Source organism: Ammodytes marinus (genome assembly GCF_949987685.1).
Source record: "Ammodytes marinus genome assembly, chromosome: 3".
In the NCBI taxonomy this organism is placed as follows: Eukaryota; Metazoa; Chordata; class Actinopteri; order Uranoscopiformes; family Ammodytidae; genus Ammodytes; species Ammodytes marinus.
Genome location: NC_137232.1, coordinates 9,539,109 through 9,560,629, shown reverse-complemented (window position 1 = coordinate 9,560,629; position 21,521 = coordinate 9,539,109). Strand labels below are relative to the sequence as shown.

The window sequence follows — 21,521 nt, the reverse complement described above, 5'->3', positions numbered from 1 at the left end:
AATTCAATACACCTTCATATTCAAACCGGTGAAGTAGGCCTTTAATAAAGGTAGAAAAAAATACTTCTGTCTGATGTTTAAAAATATTAAATGGTCAATATTTCTTCCAAGAACACAAACGTATTATAGACACTGAAAATCAAATCAGTCTAAATAAATTGGTTGTAGGCCTATTATAATTAAACAATTAAAAAGTACAACTAAAAACACTTGGATCTCCACATTTTATTAGGCAGCACTATCTTTCAGCCCTCATTTGATGCTTGTCAAAATCACTTTTTGTCAAAATCAATGAGTAGTGGAACGTGAGGAATATTAACTTATTTTGAATAAGGGATTTTGACAATAAGCATTCTCCAGAATCGCTAACTCAAACATCAATTTAATATTGTAATAAACAATAGGAAGAAATAAGAAAATAGGCTATATAATAAATAAATAAATAAATGTCTGTTTCTAAAGCAACAACCTTTGTACAAGACATAGGGGAGCAAAGTATGGCAACAGTTGAGGTAGGCTATGGTGTGAGGCAATATGAACCAATACGAACACATTCCATGTTCAAGTGTGCCAAAGGCAAAGAGGGCGGTATAAATCATATTTTACGAAATACATACACAAATACACAAAAATATAATTAGTAGCCGCCCTAGACTAGGCCTGAATGAAGAGATATGTAGCATGATGTGTGCCAATTGATGAAGGGGTCTGAGGAGGGCCACATAAACTGCATGTCAATCAATAAAAAAAAATATTTATTTGCAGTGACTAAAGTTGTGTTGCACATGCAGTGTACATGTTGCTTAATCTGAGACTTCCTGTTTCTTACAGTAGAGTACATGGTTGAGTACCGTGAGAGATGCGCGTTGCATTGTGGGGATACAAATACAGCGCAGAAAGAACAGCGGGGAGCACAAAGGAATGAAAACAGCACCTCGGAAACTTTTCTATTGAGCCTGTTGTGATGGAAATTCATGTGAGCGTCTGTTAAGCCGTGAGTTTCGGCGGCTGGCAGGCTGACAACCGCCTGACAAGCCCGGGTAATGTGAGTGGACGGAGTGTAGCGGCTGGGCGCACCGCTGTCTCCGACTATTGCTGCTTTTTGTCAGCTGAGCTGTTTGCATCCCGAGGCCCGACCGTTATCTCGGGCCTCATCCCACAAGGTAACTTCTCCTTCGCTCAGTCCGACTTCTAACGCTAACCCAGTCGTTTACACTTACACGCGGCTGCGTCATTGTCCTAGCATTGCAGAGGGCAAAGAAAGCAACTAAAAGTATTGAGTTATGTTGGCTAGCGCTAGCTTGATAGCTAACGGCAGTTAGCCAATGGACAGTAGCTGCGTCGAGGTACCCAGTGTTACTCACGGTCAAACCGGAAATAAAGCTAAGTGGGCTTCAAAATAAAACGATTTTTTATTTTTATTTATTTTGTGTCTTATAATGGTTGAACGCATATCAACACATTGACATGGCAATACAAACACTATAAAGGGGTTAGCGGACTATTGTTTTTCTGACCGGATAAAAAAGGCAGATGGTATGTAGTGACAAACAATAGGTATATATTTTTTTCTCGTTTTGAATTGGAATCCCTCACCTATTGTTCATAACAAAGACATTTCACATTTATAGTCAATGGATGCAATTGCTACAATTACGAAATTCAAGCAGTTGATTTTTTTAACACTAACATGTTATTTTTAGAACACATTCATGTGTTCATTTGTCTTTTATTTTGAAAGTAAAGCGGATGTAATCTTCACCTCCTGTTTAACTTGACGTACTAGCTTGACTGTCAGCTAGTGTTTGCTAAACTGAGTTTGTTGTTACAAACATGTTTGTTCAGCATGCCGTTAACTGGAGGTGTTTGATGTATTCTGCCCTGCTGCTGTATGTGGTCCCTCCTCTCCCAGTCCTCGGTCACCTGTTTCTGCCCCTTGCCTGTGTTCACTCCGTACTGCCATAGACAGATATAAAAGTGCTACGTGATGTAAACAGAGGAAAGTACCAGGCTGATGGCAACGCCTCTTCTGCCCTATCGCCATCATTAATATTTGTGTGGTGAATTCGAGTTGTTATTCTTACTGTTGATACTGACTCTTAAGTACATACTGATTAATGAATACATAGTTACGTTTATCATACAACATGTTAATTATTATGAACAAATGGCTTGTTTTTTTCTGCACAACATAATCGATCAACACATCCTTTTTTATTATTATTCATTTATTGTCAACATACTAGTAGTCGTTTCAGGCTAACACATATATTACGGCTTTTAAGATTTAGTATTCTCCTTGGCATGTGCATAGAACCAAGGCTTGATCAACAAGTTATCACTCATTTGGGGGAAATATTAAGCTAAATTGTTCAAATGTTTATGTTTTTGTATCATTGTATGTATCCTTTCTTTATGCAGAGTTCCATTGTCGTATTATTTATAAAAAAAAAATGAAAAAATGATCCAAAGTTTATGTACGCTTTATGGACATTCTTATTTTGTTAGGACTAACTTCATGTAGCGAAACAGTTTTCCTACAGGAGACATTTTAGACTCAAGAAAACCCCACGATGGAATGAAGCACTTTTTTTCATAGGGTTGTTTGCTGGTGCAGGCCAGGCGCTCTCCTGTTGCACCTCCACAGCCCAGGTCTATAATTCACTTTGCCTTTACTGGGCCAACATAGCCCAAGAGTATTTTCCTTTGGTGTTTTTGTGTGTGTGTGTGTGAGTCTGAGAGGGAGAGAGAAGGGGAACACGCTCTCCCTGCGAGAGCCCCTCACTTGAGCTTTTGTTTGATGGAAAATCTCATGCCTCAGAGAGTCCACATGTCTCGCAGACAGCTGCACAGCATCCTGTAGTGCACTGGCCTCCACATGGGTCTGGCTCGCATCGCTGCGCATCTGCTTTGATTGTTGTTACATAACTTGGCATTTTGTCCGCTGTGCTTCACCCCCCCCTCACCTTACCTTCCCCTCAGAGAGCACCTTCGTATTTCTCTCTACCTACAAACACTGGCCTACCTTTTTACTTTTTGTTTCATCCCATCTTTACCATGGGACTGATTGATAATGGCATATAATTTTGTCTTTTGTAGCCAATAGGCATTGATTTTTAATGGAGTTGTTCAGAGACTCCACACTGTGACATGTGTCATTTCACACCTGGTTTTTAAACTGTCAGGGCTGAATTTTGTTTAGTATTGTAATAATAAGACTAAAATATATGGCTGTATACAAACAATTATGATGTAAAGCACTTGAAACAAAAGGAAAATATTTGTATTAACAATTCAGGGTTCGACATAACCAATGGCCCGCTGGCCCGGGGCCAGTAAAATCATATGCAGGGAAAGTTGAATGGCCAGTCACTGGCCCGCCCGGGCCAGTAACGGCCAATCACAGTTCAGTATCTTTTTGTAGACTACTTCATGGTTCATTTAAATGTGCGTTGAGACTCGTAATGAAAGCAGTGTTTATTTAAGACTCAATATAATAAACCTAATATAAAATATAATTTAATGAAAGGCCAGTGGACAAACAATGCATGGGCGTTTTGACAGGCGGAGCAACAAGCGGGCGCACTCTCGCTCCGTTGGCAGAGCTGCCTACCGTCTGCCTGCGAGTCGACAAATCAATCGACTTACTTTGCCCCTTTCTTTCTTCCCACAGCAGAGGTTGAGGTGCAGAAAATGATAACTGCGCTTTTCCTTTAGCTGCCGCCGTAATGTTACAGTATTTGCATCAAAGCCGTAATGGTAATACAAATGAGAGGCTTTATTTAACCGCTGTGAATGCGTCTCCGGTGATTGTGTCGGTTGTAGACAGAAACGAACGGAGGGACTCGGCTCACTGGACAGTTCCTATAGTCGCACAGTTTGTCTGCCAACATGGCTCTGTGTTTTCAGGCTCGAGACATACAATCAGACCGCGGAAGTCTTTCCCATTGAAATCGCTAAAGGGGGAATATCCCCGGTTATTATTTAGCCACAAACCACAGTTCTTCTGCGCGGCGGCTCACTCACTCACTCACTCACTCACTCACTCACTCACTTACTCACTCACTGGCGAGATCTCACGTTGAAACGCTATGCTCAGACGAAGGCAATAGCCTCGTTTGAACATGCTAAGACCTGCGCAATTATGACGCTAGGCTTGCTGAGCGCACAGCATTTTTGTTGTGCGCTCAGCAAGACGCGCGTCATAGTTGCGCAGGTCTGAGCAAGACGACTCCAAGTCGAAGGAGCCTATTGTGTGTTTCTAAGGTGATTTAACGTCGTCATAGTCTTAGACGAGCGTTTAACGTATGCTGCATATTTTGCACTGCACTGTTTTTTATCAATAGTTTGAAAAAATGGTCCCACACCGGACTCTTATGTGAAGCTGACACTTCATGCTGAAGTGACGCTCCTGCGGCGCACTCACGACCAGACGTGAACTCGCATACACGGTGAAATCTCCCATTAAATCGCATAACCCCCTGATTTTCGGATTTCTATTCTATTTTTAAAGTCAACTTGAGCGCAAGTGGAAAACCGCTCATTCGGTCGACACATTCACATCCCTAATGCATATATGCATTACTTTCTCTATATATAGAGAAAGTAATAAAAACATCATACCACACCACAAAGAATGATGAGACCTTCATCTCTTATTTTTTTATGTTTGAACATGACTTCTGCAGGTGAACTATTCATTAAACTGCCCAAATTCAAGAATAAAAACAATCATCAAACTACTGGACTTTAAAATACTGGCCGACCCCTTCAACATACTTTCAGTTGTAGGCTTCAAATTCAATATGTTTGCCTGGTTTTATATTATGTGTATGAGCAATATCAACATTTCATATAATTAACTAAAAGAAAAATAACCAAATCTAAAGGGAATATCTATACTGTTACAGTATAGATATTCCCTTTAGATTAGGTTATTTTTCTAATACAGGTATTATAATTATTGACACTACATTATGAAGAAAAAAAAGTGTGTGCAGGGTCAGTGAAAAAAAAAGTTATGTTGAACCCTGCAATTGATCTAATCTTTTTATTCCTACCAAAAAGAGATATTTGATTACCAGGTACAGTTCTTATAGGCTGGTGAGACCAGCCTGATTTAACAAGCTTCACTTTTGTTACTCTCCCCCAGATCAGTCTGGACTTTCCCCATTCTCTGTGATGAGGAGTCCAGTCAAAAACTGACCGGGCCAATCAGGACCTGCGTTCAGACCTACTGTTGTCCCTTAGTGGAAGGCAGCTTCTGATTGGTTCATGTATTCCTCAATAGCCTTGTGAGACTAGCCATATCTCACAAGCATATTGGATCCATGTTGGCATCAACAACAAAATGAACCAATCAGGGGCTGCCTTCCCCTCACGAACAGCGCCTGGAAGAAAAAAGGGCTCCACCCAACGGAGATAGGAGAAAGTCCAGACTGATCTGCGGGAGATAAATTAATGTGAAGCTTCTAAGATCACGCTGGTCTTCTCAGGCTACAGTTCCTATATGTTTAGTTTTGCAAATGTGTTTTTTGAAGTATTTAGTTTTTTTTCCATCTCCCCACAGGACGCATTATACCCGTCACAAACTGTCTTCAACATGGGGGTGAAAACGTTCACCCACAGCTCCACTTCCCACAGCCAGGAGATGTTGGAGAAGCTCAACGCGTTAAGGAACCAGGGTCACCTCTGCGACGTCACCATTCGGGTCCAAGACAAGCTCTTCCTGGCGCACAAGGTGGTGCTGGCCTGCTGCAGCGAGTTCTTCCGCTCCAAACTGGTGGGCCGACCGGAGGAGGAGGACAAGTTTGTGTTGGACCTTCATCACGTGACCGTCAGCGGCTTTGCTCCTCTGTTGGAATACGCCTACACCTCCACCCTCTCCATCAGCACGGAGAATATCATCGACGTCCTGGCGGCGGCGAGCTACATGCAGATGTTTGCCGTGGCTAGCACGTGTTCAGAGTTCATGAAGTCCAGTATTCTGTGGAGTCCGGGTAACAACAATAACAACAACAACAATATGATGGGAGATAAACCGCATGAATTGGCGGCAGAGAGCGCCTCGTCAAACTGTGCCCTGACGCCATTGGACGGCAGCGTGTCACCGGTTTCCTCTGACTGCAGCGTGATGGAGAGAAACGTTCCCGTATGCCGCGAATCACGACGGAAACGCAAAAGCTTTGTAACGATGGCGTCGCCCGAGAGCCCGCTCAAATGCACTACACAGATGGTCACCACCTCCCCTCAGATCCCCAACCCATCCCCTTCCTTCTCTGACGGCACAGCCCAGCCCGTGGAGTCCTCCCTGGCCTTCCCGTGGACGTTCCCGTTTGGAATCGACCGACGGTTCCACTCAGACAAATCGAAGCTCCCGGAGAGCCCTCGTTGTTTAGAGCAGGGTGCTGCGGGGACCTCGGAGGTGGTGGTGGGCAGACGGCTCAGCGACTTCCTCACGTGTGAAAGCTCCAAGGTGGTGTCGTCGCCAGTGGCCGCAGAGGAGGAGGATGTGAGGGTGAAGGTGGAGCGTCTGAGTGATGAGGAGGTCCAGGAGGCCTCACAGCCGGTCAGTGCCTCCCAGAGCTCACTGAGTGACCAGCAGACAGTGCCAGGCAGTGAACAGGTCCACGAGGAACTGCTCATCAGTCCTCAGTCCTCCTCTATAGGTGCGGCTCTTTTACTTATCTAATACTTCCACAGCTTATGGTGCCGAACAGCGATTATCTTACCATGCTGTAACCACACTAACAAAGCAGAGCAGTCCTGTCTTTGAATGCATTAGAAAATATAGGCCTATGTGGTATAATAGACACATTCATTTTATTTAACAAATGTTAAAATATCCCTGTAAACAATGCAAAATCACCATATAGCACACAATGTCACACTTGGATTTTTTAATTTTTTATTTGAAGTCTCTGCGTGAGAATTTGGCTCATGCTGGGTTTACAATACACAATTTTACACGCAGACGAATTTCAATGTCGGACTGAAATCACGGGAGTCTTGCTGGAGTTGTGGCGCACACCCGTAATCTCAGTCGTTTGTGTGAGGTGGTCATCAGTAGGGCTGGCCCAAATACCATTTTACAGGCTTCGAATATTCGTTAGATTTTCCCAGCTAGTATTTGAGTACTTGTTCTAAAAAAACACACCATCAAACCAACATTAATAATCCAAATGTACTCCCTGAAACCGAGTGTGTGAGCCGAGACAGCATGCTGCGTAGTTTGTTAATGCTTTAATAACTTTTGAACGGTAATAAAGTCAGAGTTCCTTACTTTTTCCGTTCCAAATCGGCTGTCCTGTGCCATCGTAACCCTTACAGGAGCTTTTCAATTCATCCCGGAACATGCATCTTTTCGGGGATTTATAAATCCATACAAAGGTCCAATATTGATAGTCTTTTGTGTCCATATTATATCCATTATTGACCGCGTATTCCCATGATGCAAGCAAGTCACTGTTGATGATGATATCACCGGTTGTGCTTTGAAAGGTCAGCGGCCAACTAGGTCAAAGTTCAAATAATTCTAATAAGTCTAATGTGTATTTTACAATTGTTGTATAACTTGTGTATCTAATCATTATTTGCTGACGAAATATGTTGCAGTTTGAGGTGATTTTGCAAAAGAATATTCCGAATACTGAATTGAGCTCCGAATACTAATTTATCAAACGAATACTCGAATAATTCGGGCCAGCCCTAGTCATCAGACGCAATTTCAGTCAGTCTACCTCCCGTCTTGACGTTCCGACATCAATCTGATTGCATTTGAGATATGTTGTGTGAAAGTTTGAACATCTCACCGATTGTTGCAAGACACATTAGATAGAAAGATACAGTTATGACATAGCAGCGATACAGCTGCTTGTTACTGTATCGTTATGATAGCAGCTGTGTCCTTTGCTGACCCAGTTAACCATTCAGTGAAACTTGCCTGACCCAACCATCAGAGCTGCCTACCCACCTACAGGATTTTTCTTTGTATTGCTCTCAGTGGAAAGTTTTATTGTCCTGTGGCCCAAATACTGTTTGAAAGGCTTTGCTGCCGTGCCATAAATAAAAAGAAAATGGAAACCCTCGTCAGTTTTTCCTTAACTGCTGCAAAGCACAGTGAATTGGAATCCAGTCCCATCAATCCTTAATTATGGGATTAGCCCTCAAAGACCTACAGCATATTAGTGTAACCCTATCCAAGATTACATGCTCCAGACTTTGTTATGTAGTCAGATATTCAGTAGACGGCTACCATATGAGTATATTTTATTTTTTTGTCTTTCCAGGGTCGATGGATGAGGGAGTATCGGAGGGACTGCCGTCAATGCAGAGCACCTCTAACACTGGAGGACATGGAGAAGATGATGAAAGGTATCGTGATTTGTTCAGACTTGCAGTGAGGCAAGTCATAAGTACTGTATAGACATAAACCTCATAACTTTGTTCCTGAGCCAAACCTGTTTAGATATAAAGGTGATGAAATGGCAAAGGCATGATGCACTGTAATAGTATCAATGGTAAGCCTTAAGCCACAAACATGCGGGATAAAATGAGAGTGCAAGCTCAATTAGCATTGAAGTTACTTCATTGACATGTACAAGTCGATGCTTTTAAGTGTTGATAATGGTACACCTTTTTACATTTAAAAACATGTTTCCTTTTTGTGTTTCAGGTTAGAAGGTATTCAGTATCCATACCATCTGTATATCAGCCCCTCAGCTAGATCCGGTGCCAACGGTCCTGACAGGCCTTTCCAATGTCCAACCTGCGGCGTCAGATTCACGCGGATTCAAAACCTGAAGCAGCACATGCTCATACACTCCGGTACGTAAAATGTTAACTGATGTTTCTTAGTTTTAGATAGTAAAGTAAGTTAACACCATAAAGTAATACATTTTGCACAAACAAGTATTCAGTCACCCTTCCCCAGGACCTATTTATATTTCATAGTATCACTAGGGCTGTCCCCGAATTTACCTAGTCAAATGTGATTGGTCAAGTCCTGCCTTAAGTGGACTGATCGTCGAATCATGTTTTCTTTCTGCTCATTGATCCATATTGTCATTTGTGAGACTACCATGGTGATTTATTCACGCACACTAAGGGCCTCTGCACGGATCAGTGGTGAATCCCCTTTACAATTGGCTGTCCCACTGTTTGTCAGCTAAAATCAATATCTCGATATGTTTTGAGTATATCTCGATACACAATATATATCTCGATATATTTAAAATCTCCTCTAGAGCACATCCTAAATGCTCAATTTAATTAATTTTTTGCATAACATCACACCAGTAATATGATTTAAATAGTCTCTGCAAAATGTGTCTGCACTAATGATGCATTAGGCTACATGAAACAACATCTTGTTTATATTCTTTAGTGCTTTCCATTGGAACAATTTGAAACTTGCACATGGCAAAGAGTTTGCACATTTTATGGATTATTCCACATCCTTCACCACTCGCATACAATACATCCAGCACTATTTTATTTGGAAACAAATGTGTATTTTTCAATCTACTTTTAATCTGTAAACTGGGAACATTAATTATGACTCATTACAGCCACTTACTTATTGTTTATCACCACCAACCCCCTGAAGATAGCAGCATCACTTTACATGCAAAACAGGTTTTGTTCCATAATGGTATGTTTTATTTTATAAAAAATACAGGCACATTTACTTTTAATAGACTTTTAGTTCATTGTTCACAATGAACGGTGTGCACCTCCCTTGGTGCTGCCATGGACCTATTATAAGAGACCGATCATAATAAATGTACTGCCGTGGTTGTGTAATGTCGGACCAAAAACTCTCTGTGAAGTTGGAGTAATCGTCCGCCCCCTGCACTCGTTCGCCTGTGTAGCCTACTGAGCCTACCTCTCATAAGGTCCATGCTGTGTAGGGCGGCTGCTATCGCCGTCATGCGCGCCCGCCTCCCCCGTTCGTTCGCATGTGTAGCCTTTTTCTCATAAGCATGGACCTTAAAAAAAAAGGTTCATGCTATGTAGGCTACAGCAGCCGCCATCGCCGTCATGCGAGCCCCCTCCACCCGCTCGTTCCATGGACATATAAAGAAATGCTTGTTCACGTCTCATAGGAGCCGTCTCATCTTTTTTTCTCCCCTTCTCGTTGTTTTCACATAGCGGTAAAAGTAAAGAAGTAAACACACATACAGTGCGCACTGCAGACTACGTCACAGGTGCTCGCCCAGGAGACTCTGGTTGGGAGGGGGGAGTGAGTGAGTTGCCAATGCATGTGAGTCTGTGAGGCAGAGAGCCACAGGAGAGAGCGAGAGAAGCGAACACCAGCAAGTTTGCCGGTGGCGGCGGCAAAAAGAAACACATTAAGTGCCAGTTTGTATTCGATGGTCACGATAGGGCCATTTTATACATCCCCTGGAGAACATCTCGCGATACATCGCATATATTCGATATATCGCCCAGCCCTACTATGTACTGTAATGCTCGTAGCAGCTAATATTGTCTTTTTTATCTGATACATTTATAAAGATTTGTTTCCACAATGACTTAAAGTCATTTTTTTTTTGTGTAAAAAAACAAACAAATTGCATTATCTGTGAGTTGAAGTTTTAATAAAGTAAAAAGTAGAAATTATTTCCAAGGAGTAATAAATACTTTGAGGGAATGTTTCTTACTTATAAGGACATTCAGCATTCTTTTTATTTAAAGTTGTTTTTTATGCTCTGTCCTTGCTTAATTTTAGATCATTTAGAATTGTAACTTTATCATGTTGGCACTCTTTACTCCACTGTTGGAATCAATTTAGCAGATGTAAGGTGAGATTGTAATTTAAACAAAGCCAGAAGTATGTTTTGTTGCCTAGCAATTGCCCTGTGATATAATGGGTACATTATCAAAACATGCTCTAGTCTCAGAATAGAAATGTATATGTAAGTAAAAATACTTATAATGCTGTTACAATTAAATTTGACAGTAACTATTTCAGCCTTTTCAAACACTGATCCGATTCCAGTGTCACTTCTCTCTACCAATTAGTATCAATTGACCAAATACGTTGCCTGTGTCCAGAATTTACAGAGAAAGTGATGCTGAGACACTTGCATGGCTGATTCAAATACTTTGAAAGAAACATAAACTTTGCATAAAACAGAAGCGCCCCTTGATGTTTAATGAGTAGGGATCCATCTTTGAATTTGGTGACATTAGCTCAGGAAAACTTGGAGAGAATGTGTAAATATAAACTCATCAAGAAACGTTACTTATTTGCAACCTTTTTCATTTGATCATCTTTGAGATGTCTACACACCATGACTGGAGTCTGTATGCATTTCATTCCTTGTTTTATCAATGGAAGAAATTAATTTGAGAAGAAAGATTTTTATTATATTTGACTGTGTGTACCGGTATATTTACATTTTGGAACTGGATATAAAGGTGAACTGGAGTCTACCAAATTCTACATAGAGAGCGGGTTGCTGTATTTACTGTACTCCGGCACCTTGTGTAGCTTGGTTATGAGGCATTCTGGGAATCAGAATATTGAAAAATAGTTAAGGGTGACTTTGTGGTAAGATGCCATCATTAACCTGCTTCACACACTCACTCACTCACTCACTCACTCACTCACTCACTCACTCACTCACTCACTCACTCACTCACTCACTCACTGTACAAATTAAACAAATCTTTCTTTCTTTTTCTTTTCCCAGGCATTAAGCCTTTCCAGTGTGACCGCTGTGGGAAAAAGTTCACAAGGGCCTACTCCCTAAAGATGCATCGGCTGAAGCACGAAGGTAAACGCTGTTTCCGGTGCCAGATTTGTAGCGCCACATTCACGTCCTTCGGTGAATATAAGCACCACATGAGGGTCTCCCGACACATAATCCGCAAGCCGCGGATATACGAGTGCAAAACGTGCGGCGCCATGTTCACCAACTCTGGCAATTTAATTGTACACCTGAGGAGTCTGAACCATGAGGCGTCTGAACTAGCAAACTACTTCCAGAGCAGGTGAGGAGTCCAGGGGCGCTGAACCCATTCATTTACTCAGATCTCACCTGGATATATAAAAAAAAAAGGAAAAACTTTTTCGTCTCATTTAGTTTGTTTGTGCAGAATTGTTTTTGGGATGTTAGCAAATGCCCAAATCAAGTGTACCCGAAGAATTTGACTGTATTTATTCAGGAGTTATATTTAAGACTGATAACACATGTCTGTTCCATAAATATGTAGCTGGAGCAAGCAGCCGGTAACCTTAGTTAGTTCAGTATAAAGATTGAAACTGAGAAATAGCTAGCTTAGCTCTGTGCAAAGGTAACAAAAGATGCCTATTGCTCCTATAAAGCTAACTAATTAACACACATCTCGTTAGTTGAATCCATAAAAAGACTGTAAAACACCAGTCAACTGTTTTACACGGGTGTTATTAGCTCAAATGTTTCTTGGCTTGGACCAATTGCCAGGCGATCAGAGAAGGCTCCAAGAAGTTACTGCAACCCGCCAACAAATAGTCTGGCACATAATCCCCTGTAAAACTGAATTGGTTTTTCAGAATAAACAAAACCAAAACATTTATAACATGTTGATTTGCTTGCAGGCTAACGTCTTCCCTGTTTCCAATCTCAATGCTAAGCTAAGCTAACCAGCTACCAGTTGCAGCTTCATATTTTCCCCGATATATGAGCCTGCTATTAATCTTTATATTTCACTCTTTTGAATAATGTTAACATGAGCATTTCATTTCCCAAGATTTCTAACTATTCCTTTATCAATCAACATTGCGTGGAGATGCCAAATAGCTCAAATCTTGTTTTGAACCGATTTGTATGATGTGGGTTATCAAGCAAACAAATTACATTACAGTATTATGCCTTTTCTGAATACACCGACCCACTGCCGTACTAGAATAGTGCTCTAAACACATTTGATAACTTTTTTTTTAAGTTTTCAAATCAGTTATTTGCACTCCTACTCTTTGGTCATAAGAAAAACGGTTGCAACTTGAATGCTTTATTGACTGAGTGAACTCAAACATTCGGTCATACAATAGCTACAAAACGCAACTTTAATCATTTTGTCATTTGTTTGTTTCCATATGAATGGATTTTCCTTAACCAAATAGAGTGGGTTGTTTGTTTTTATTATAAGCAGCCCAGCCCACAAAACCCCGTGCAAATCCGAACATAGTGTCTTTATAGAGTCGAAGAGTGTTTTTATTTTCCAGACTTTTCCACTTGTTAATCAACTCAAGCCCTCACAGGTCGGCAGGACTCAAACGGGCCATTGACTTCTCAAATGCTTTATAGTTCAAGGTCTACACCTGAGATCATAACAGTGTGGAACATTCTCTGGCCCTTCAGTCAGACTCTTAACTCCCATCCTCAGTATTCACATATAAAGATTAGGGCTGTCAAACGATTACAATTTTTAATCAGATTAATCACAGGATTCTGTGGATTAATCACAATTAATTTTACCATTCGAAATATGCCCGAAAAATTCGAATTTTCTCTGTATATTGTTGTATGAACGGAAAGATAAATGACAGAAGGTGGATATGTACATTTAAAATTTGTATGTTTATTTATTGAAAATCCAAATGATGGTTTTAATACTGAAAGTAAATTTAAATCAAACTAAAATATATAGGCCTACCTACCAAACCATAATTCAATTGGTCTGTCTCTTTACTAAGTCTTTGGGCAAATATAGGATAGGCTATAGAATGGCATTTATTTGGTGAATCTATAGGTTGTGCATTCTTGAATACAACTTGATTACAGTCAGCGGTGTGTGTGTGCGTGTGCGTGCGTGCGTGGGTGTGTTTGTACGCGCGACCGCCTCCTAGGGGACTGTTCATGTGTGCCAGGAAGCCGACGTTATGTTGATGTCTAATCACACACACCTCTGAAAACTGCAGACGTTTGTTTCCTCGCGGGCTCTGAACAGAGCGGACAATGTTTCTCCTCCTGTTGCTCCTGACATCAACTGTCACCCGCGGCAGTTGATTTGATACACTATCTATGCCCCCGACACAGACGTGACCGTTAGCCGTTTAAAACCTTAAAACACGGCATGGGCTAACGTGCTGCTATGTTTGGCTGCGCGCAGCTACTGATCCTGGGTCAGCCACAACGATAGAGTGACTGTAGGACAGATCCGGTGGGATGTACGGGGCGGATCATTCTGCACATGCGTTAAATGCGTTAAAAAAATTTACGCCGATAATTCCAGAAATTAATCACCCTGCGTTAACGCGATAATTTTGACAGCCCTAATAAAGATATGTCAATTACACTGTATTTTTGTAAGTAAGTTGCTGATTTGCAGATCAGTTAGTCAGATTCAGCTGTACTACAGAGGACAGGAACACTCTACCTCGGCTATGTATTCTGAGCTGTCTGTACGTTTGAAACTGACTGGGAACCCTGATTAATGTTGTTTACAACCATGGTCATATGGTCACATTTTAAAGGGCCTATGTAGTTGGAATTTAAGGCTATTTCCGCACAATATATTTAGAAACACATTTTGCCCCCTTCTGTTTCCAGAAAATTCCTAGTACACAGAATATCTCTTTGTTCACCTATCAATGCAAAACGCTGACATAAACATACTGGCCAGTAGTTGGCTATAATGTGTGACGTCAAACATCAGCATGTCTCAAAACCTTCTGGTTTACTTGTCCCCACGTATATGGAACATGGACTTTACAATATATTAATTAACTGTTAGTTAGTGCTTAGTTTATGCTTATTAAGCATAAGACAACTAACATGATGTACCCTGGTTGTTAAGTGTTACCAGTGGTCCTCCAGGAGAGATTTGAGAAACACTGTTTAGGGATGGGCCGATCCAATATCGGTATCAGGTCCTATAAGGCTGGAATCTACATATATGATATCGGACTGACAACTCCGATTAAAAAGAAAAAAAAAACGATTGTACTGAAAAGTAGTGGATCAGTGCATCTCTAACAATGTTGTAGGGTATTACGACAATTTACATGTGGAACCAAGCTAGAATGGGAATAATTGAGGTCATTGATCAAATTTTATTAACGGGTTAAGGCAAAACTCTCATCCTTGTCTTGACTTGCACACATTTGTATATTAAATATACATTTGACTTATTAGGAATTATTTGAAGAATTTGTATATTAACACATTCTGTAGTTCACTTAATATGTTGGGAACCTATGAAGAAAGTATTCACACAAACACACTCAAGCCACTACAACAAGTTGCCTTATACATTTCAGATTTCTGGGTTAAATTTGTTGTTTGACTTTCTCATCTGTATGAACAGGGATGCCTCACACGTAAAGAAAAAGCACGGAAAGAACACATATTCATTTATTTGAGTATATTAACGATTCAAACCTTTTAAATTGTACTGAAATCATTATCGTTTAATAATGGAATCCCCATAAAACACATTATAATAGAGGACTTTCTGAGCTGAATAAATTCAGCATCTATTTGCATTTAAATTAACTAGTTACACAGGGGAAATTCCATGAAAGACAGTGTATAGATACCAATATTGGTTACAGCAGTAGAGCAGAGTACAATGCAACCACAAAGCATTCGGGGATAGACCACTGAGATGTAGAACTGGCGTTGTAAGTACCAAACTTTCAAGCTGTTTCGGTCTCAACATTACTGCCTCAGAGTAAACAACAAATGACTACCTTGTTCTTGTGTCTGTTGAAAGGCATTCATAGAAATGTAGGCAATCACTTCCTGATGGGGGAGTGGTTGGTTGAAACTCAATGGAGGAAACGTGAAAACTGTAATGTCTTTGTGTGATCCTCCAGATGTCACCACATTACATTACATTACTGTCGGTTAATACCTTATATGCCGGGTTTAAAAGAATCTGATAATGCAGATAATGTAATAATATACTTATAACTTTATTTAAGATGTATTTATTGACCATAAAGTATCACACTTCCATGAGTCTAACCCTTACTATTGTAACCAGCCAATAATGTAATAACTTATTACATTTTGGGCAAAAAGTTATTACCTAATTGATTCATAAATGTTATTATGTTATTGGCATTGTTAATACATTATCAGCCATTTACATTATTGGCTGCTACAAAGGGTGACAACATTGGTGGAGACAGTTATTCCTTGAAGACTCTTTTTCATCAAGACATCACCAAGCACATTGTTCCTAATCTGAAAGCATTTATGTTTGTCTAATAGCTAGATCTGGCTAATATAGCATCTTTTTAAAATGTCAACATTTAAAGGTCACATATTATTCTCATTTTCAGGTTCAAAATTGTAATTTCGGTTTCTACTATGTTCATGTTTAAGTGTCCAAAAAAACCTTCTATATTTATCATAGTGCCATTGCTAAATATCCTCTTTTCAGCCTCGGTCAGAAATTATGACATCATAAGGGGAGAGAAATCTGACTGGGCTTTTTGAACACAGGTTTTCAAAAAAAAGGAGGTGCAGAAAAAGAGTAGGCATTTTGCATAATAGGTGACCTTTTAATTTAAAGATGTCTCAATGAAATGACATTGAACTTCTCGCGTTCTATCCTTTTCTGTGCAGTGATTTCCTCGTGCCCGACTACCTGAGCCAGGTACAGGAGGAGGAGGAGGCGCTGGGGGTCCAGTACGAGCTAGAGGAGTCCCAACATCAGCCTGTGTACCCGGGGAACACCACCCCCACCAACACCACCACATCCTCCTCAGTCCAGATGCCCGTCATCTCACAGGTCTCCTCCTCCACCCACAACTGTGAGAATTCCTCCGGCTTCCTTTCATCTGAACCCCTGGACCCTCTGGAAGCCCCAGCCTCCCTCAAGATGGACGCCGACCAGACGGCAGCCATGGCAGAGGAGAGCAAGATGGAGGACAGCGTAGGAGGCAGTTCCCCAGAGGTGTTTGAAGAACAGCAGCAGCAGCAGCATGACCAGGCCAAGGAGCTGGCTCCCATTACCATCGAGTGATCCAAGCCTTCTTCTTACCCATCATGTCTTATTTTGCAGTCATGTCATATGGGAATATCGGTTGGAAAGCCTCGGTGGCTGTAAGGGACACATTGGACTTGGACACAAGTTGAAACCTCACCATGTGAAGAGTTTGTGATTGAAATTTTCTGAAGATTTCTGCTGCCTTGATGATGTTTTTCCACAAAAATACACTTATTTGAGGTCATGTTTTACACCAAACCAAATCCAGCAAAGTAAATGGTCATTTTCTCTTTTCTTTGCAATGATAATATCCTCAAACTCCGCTGAAGCAATTTCCCTTGCTCCAAGGAATGTGAGATTTCCCTTAGTCATACAATCTGGGTTCAGTATATCAAGTGAAGCAATTGTATTTTGAAACAGTATTTTTAAGAGTCATTTTTAGGAAGGAAGTTTTTTCCCCCCATATGACATGAATGCAGCACTAGCTAAAGTCGTTTCTGTCTTAGCCAACTTGAGGTCTGTTTAGTACAAGCCTTGCCCTACTTTTGGAAAGTGCCTGAGAGTTCCCATTGTATCAAAGCAGTGTGTAGAGGAGGATGAGGTCTTGACTTTGCCAACCATGACAAATGGAGTTCTTGCAAACTGAGCTAAAGAAGAAACATTGTCTTTGATTTGTAGTTATAATGCTAGTTTGTATGGGCAGAGACCGTGTTACTCCTTCAGTGCCGTCGCTTTAGGCAAACTGTTAAATGTCAATATAATCTATTGCAATAGCTTGTACTGTACTGTTTTACTATTTGAATGCTGTGTATGTTGTGCGTCGTGAAATATGATGTGTCAGGTGTGTGTGTGTGTGCACTTTTTTATATATATATATATATGAACACAGTACATTTTATTTTCTAAATGTTTAAAACTTGAAATTATATTCACAGAGTATTCCCTCAAGACATTTGTGCAGTATATAATTTTTCTGACCTATTACAATTTATTCGAACCTTGGAATCTCCCCCCCAAAAAAATATTTACAATTAATGAAAAATCGGATCAGCACTAATGGATCTGTTATTTCAAAATCCACCCAATGAATGACAAAATGAGACTGAAATGTGTAATTTACAAGGGTGTTCTATTTGTAATTGGGCTCTTAAGATACGGTGATGTTGCATTTCATCCCAGTTGAAGGTATGCCTGATGGTCAAATGGCAGTCAATAGATGAATGAATTATTGTAATGATATCTGATAGATGTTTCACTTAGGTACAACATGATTGTCTTTTTTAAAGTTTTGTCACTTTGTTGGTGATAAACCAAGATTCTTATTTTATCCCAAAAGTGTAGAATAACCACCAGCATTCAGTTTTTTTCTTTCTTTATCTAAGTTGTCACAAAGGGAAAAACTACATTGTAAAAAGAATCCCTGAATAAATGTAAGAAATCTCTGTACGTCTGCAGCCGGGGAAGCAGGAAGTGATGCAAACAGATTATGATGGCTATCTGTGATGGTCAGTTTTCAGTCAGAACAGATTGCAAAGACTTTGTGGTATGTTATAATATTGCTTTAGAAGCAATACAAAAGCAGACTTACATGTGAATGCAAAAACTGTGAGTTGAATCATTCTAAATGGTTACTTCTATATAAACATTTATAAGTGTCTTTGAGCACTGGGAAAAGCGCTATATAAATTTGATCTATTATTATTATTATTATATATTTTCAAAGGCAAGAGTTTATCCTTAACCTTAAACTGATAAAACAGTTTGGCAGTTGTTACTAAGTTCACTTTTTTTACGTTTTGGGTCGAACCTCCAGCTCCTGTTACTCATTTTGTGCCAACATGGATGTTATTGTGTACTTGGACATTGTCGTGCCTGTATTTTAAGAAGACATGGGAAGATGAAACCCATGGTCTTAATTCATGAGTTGAATGCTAATGACTGTGACTAGGTATCTTTTTCAGTGAAATCTTCTTTTGTTTTATTTTGTCCCCTGGAGTAGTACAAACAGCCCACATTTAGGCTAATCAGAGCAGGGTCTAAGAACTATTTTACAGGGCTGATTTCTAAATTTAAAGATGAATATTGCTGTGATGAGGGCATCAATATTTCCTCGTGCTGGTCGTTGAAAATCCCTGAGAATAATATCAGCCACTTTTCAAAGTTGTGCCATTTACCCTTTTATCTGGGTACAAATCAAGCTTTTTCCTACTGGACCAAATGTTCTCTATCTCATTGGGGATTTGCCAAGGCAATCAGTAATTGCACATAATAAAAGAAAGAGATAATCATTGTAAGAGGTCCATACTATTTAGCAAAGGGGTCCCGCTGTTTTGCCCCTTAAAACACTGTATGATGTTGTGCATTTAAGAGGCTAGCCTTAGTAAATGGACCTATTAACTCTAGTTGCACAATATCAAATATTTGAAGAACTTTTTCTATTCTTCATTTGTATGTCATGCTTTTCATCCGTTGTGTTCGGAGTCTGTATTCAGAAAAAAAAACTTTTTTTATAATGAAATGCTGCTGTTTGTTGAACCGCAAAAAGTGCCCAAAATATTTTTGTGAACCAATGGTGTGCAATAAATGGACAGATGTTGTTTTAAAAGGTTTCATTTTGTCTTTGGAATGGTGAATTGTATTTAAAAAAGAATGTATAAATCTTGTTTTATTCAAATGTGAATGAAGGTGAATCAAATAGGCAAATGACCCGATTTGATCTGTGAAAGGAGGAACAGTGATTTGCTATACAATGACTATTCAATTTGGTTCCTTTTTGTTTGTTCCTAAAATAGCATGTTCATATGGTTCTGTGAAGTGGAGAGCATGTCTTCAGTTTGCAATGCTTTCTGTCAAGGCCTCATCTGTCGATGACTCTTCATCCAGCGTAGCTTTGATTGGTTGTTCAGCATGCCCTCTTCTTTTTTGTGCGTTCTCTTTTATGTGCAATGTTTTCAAATATCTTGATTATATAAAGGACATGCCTTTTCAATGTATGCTTGATGTTGTATACGTTTTCCAGTCCTTATGGTTTATTTAAAAGTAGGAAAATGTAAAAAAAATAAAAATGGTAGCTCTTCATAATGGCATATATATATTTTTGGTGACTTTTGTATCATGGTTGCTGTTTCATGGCATCTTTGGATATTCTTGTTAAATGTGAATAGAACGGCTTAGTTTTGGAGTAGCCTATCTGTATTCTTCACTTTGTGACTGTCTGCAGTGTGTATATATATATAAATATACAGTATATATACACTCATACTATGTTGCATATTCTTTATACTGTAGTCTACTTGATTACAACCTGCTTTGAGACAGATGTTGTATTTTGTGTCTTTGATACTGTATTTAAACTGTAGTTTGGAAAAACTTTACAAAAACATCCCAGATAGTAATGCAACCTGCACATTGTATAGGGAGAAGCGACGTTTGTGGCGTTGAGTGTTTTAACTGGATCATATTCCACAGTTGGCTGTTCATAAACCGACAAGACCACTCTGTATTAAGAGTTTGTGGCTGTTCTGAATCGTTGCTAGTGTTCTGGCTTTGCAGTCCTGTTATTCAAAGAAAAAAATGTGTTTTTGTAAAAGTATAAAAATGTAAATAAAAAGATGCCGAGTCAGAATAAATCTAAAACCTGTCTGAAGTTGTTTTTTTGTCACTAACATGAGTTAACTTGATGTTTTATTTGAGAACACATGACTTTATAAATATACTTAACATCATCGCAAAGCAAAACCTGGGTTTTTAACTGTTGACAAGAAGCAATTGCGATGACTTCATTATTCTACTAGCCTCCACTGTGAAAGTAGAAAGCTGAAAAAGTAGCTTTGTAATATATTAAAACAAGTCCATCTTAATGCAATACTTGTGCTACATTTATATTACAAGTGTTATCGGCTACTGTAGCATTTAGGCAATCCCTTTGTAGCTTCACTACAGTACACTGTAAGCATGACCTGAAATAAACCTCCAAAGGGCCTTAGGGCAGAATACTGGGCCTATTTTTAGGTGGGGTATCTATTCTGGATGTCTATGTCTAAGTTAGTATCAGGTTACTAAATTCACATTCGATTGGTAAGAGGATTGATTGTAGCTTAATACACCGTTAAAGAGACCTCCAACCAACACAACAAACCATGACTTGAGAGAATAAAAGTTATGTATTTATAAAGATAGATATTCAAGAAATAAGTTGCAATATAGTTAAACAATAGAAATGTTGACCCAGAATAATAAAACAAAAGTGAAATGAAACTGTACCTTAAGCAGCACTAAGTAGGCCTACTTAACATAAACAAAAATATATCCTGCATGGGACTAAAAAAACACCAAAAAATTATCAGTGCTTAGGAATCCTTAGTTCCTTGCAACTGTACCTTTAACAGTGTTTGCTTTTAACATATACCTAATTAACAGTTTTGTCAGTTGTGTTTGTATCGGGCCCAAGAACCAAAAGAAAAACCCTGAGTACTCAGAATAAAAAAAGTATAACAATAAAATAATCCTCAATCTGGTTCCTTAATTTCGTTCCTACCACGGCTGGATTGAGCACGATGTCCATGCAACAGATGTCCAATGAGAGATGATGG

At 39.7% G+C, this 21,521-nt stretch overlaps 1 protein-coding gene across 2 annotated transcripts; it reads left to right on the top strand.

The window, feature by feature from the left end:
• Positions 1 to 888: 888 nt before the first annotated feature.
• Positions 889 to 20,539, top strand: zbtb44 (zinc finger and BTB domain containing 44). Of its 2 annotated transcripts, none has more exons than XM_080052911.1 (6): positions 889 to 1,163; positions 5,570 to 6,668; positions 8,289 to 8,373; positions 8,675 to 8,826; positions 11,700 to 12,000; positions 16,566 to 20,539. In XM_080052911.1, the coding sequence occupies exons 2-6, from the start codon at positions 5,603 to 5,605 to the stop codon at positions 16,963 to 16,965; spliced, it is 2,004 nt and encodes a 667-aa protein (XP_079909037.1). In that variant the 5' UTR covers positions 889 to 1,163; positions 5,570 to 5,602; the 3' UTR covers positions 16,966 to 20,539. The 2 variants fall into 2 exon arrangements, with proteins under 2 accessions (XP_079909037.1, XP_079909038.1); XM_080052912.1 differs by having other exon boundaries at positions 11,700 to 11,783; positions 16,566 to 16,659.
• Positions 20,540 to 21,521: the final 982 nt, after the last annotated feature.

What these genes read in the sequence shown, in the direction of transcription:
- zbtb44 (XM_080052911.1), top strand. Translation starts at nt 5,603, where the DNA reads ATGGGGGTGAAAACGTTCACCCACAGCTCCACTTCCCACAGCCAGGAG. An exon ending in TCCTCAGTCCTCCTCTATAG is followed by an intron (nt 6,669 to 8,288) that starts GTGCGGCTCTTT and finishes TTGTCTTTCCAG; the next exon opens with GGTCGATGGATGAGGGAGTA. An exon ending in GCACATGCTCATACACTCCG is followed by an intron (nt 8,827 to 11,699) that starts GTACGTAAAATG and finishes TTCTTTTCCCAG; the next exon opens with GCATTAAGCCTTTCCAGTGT.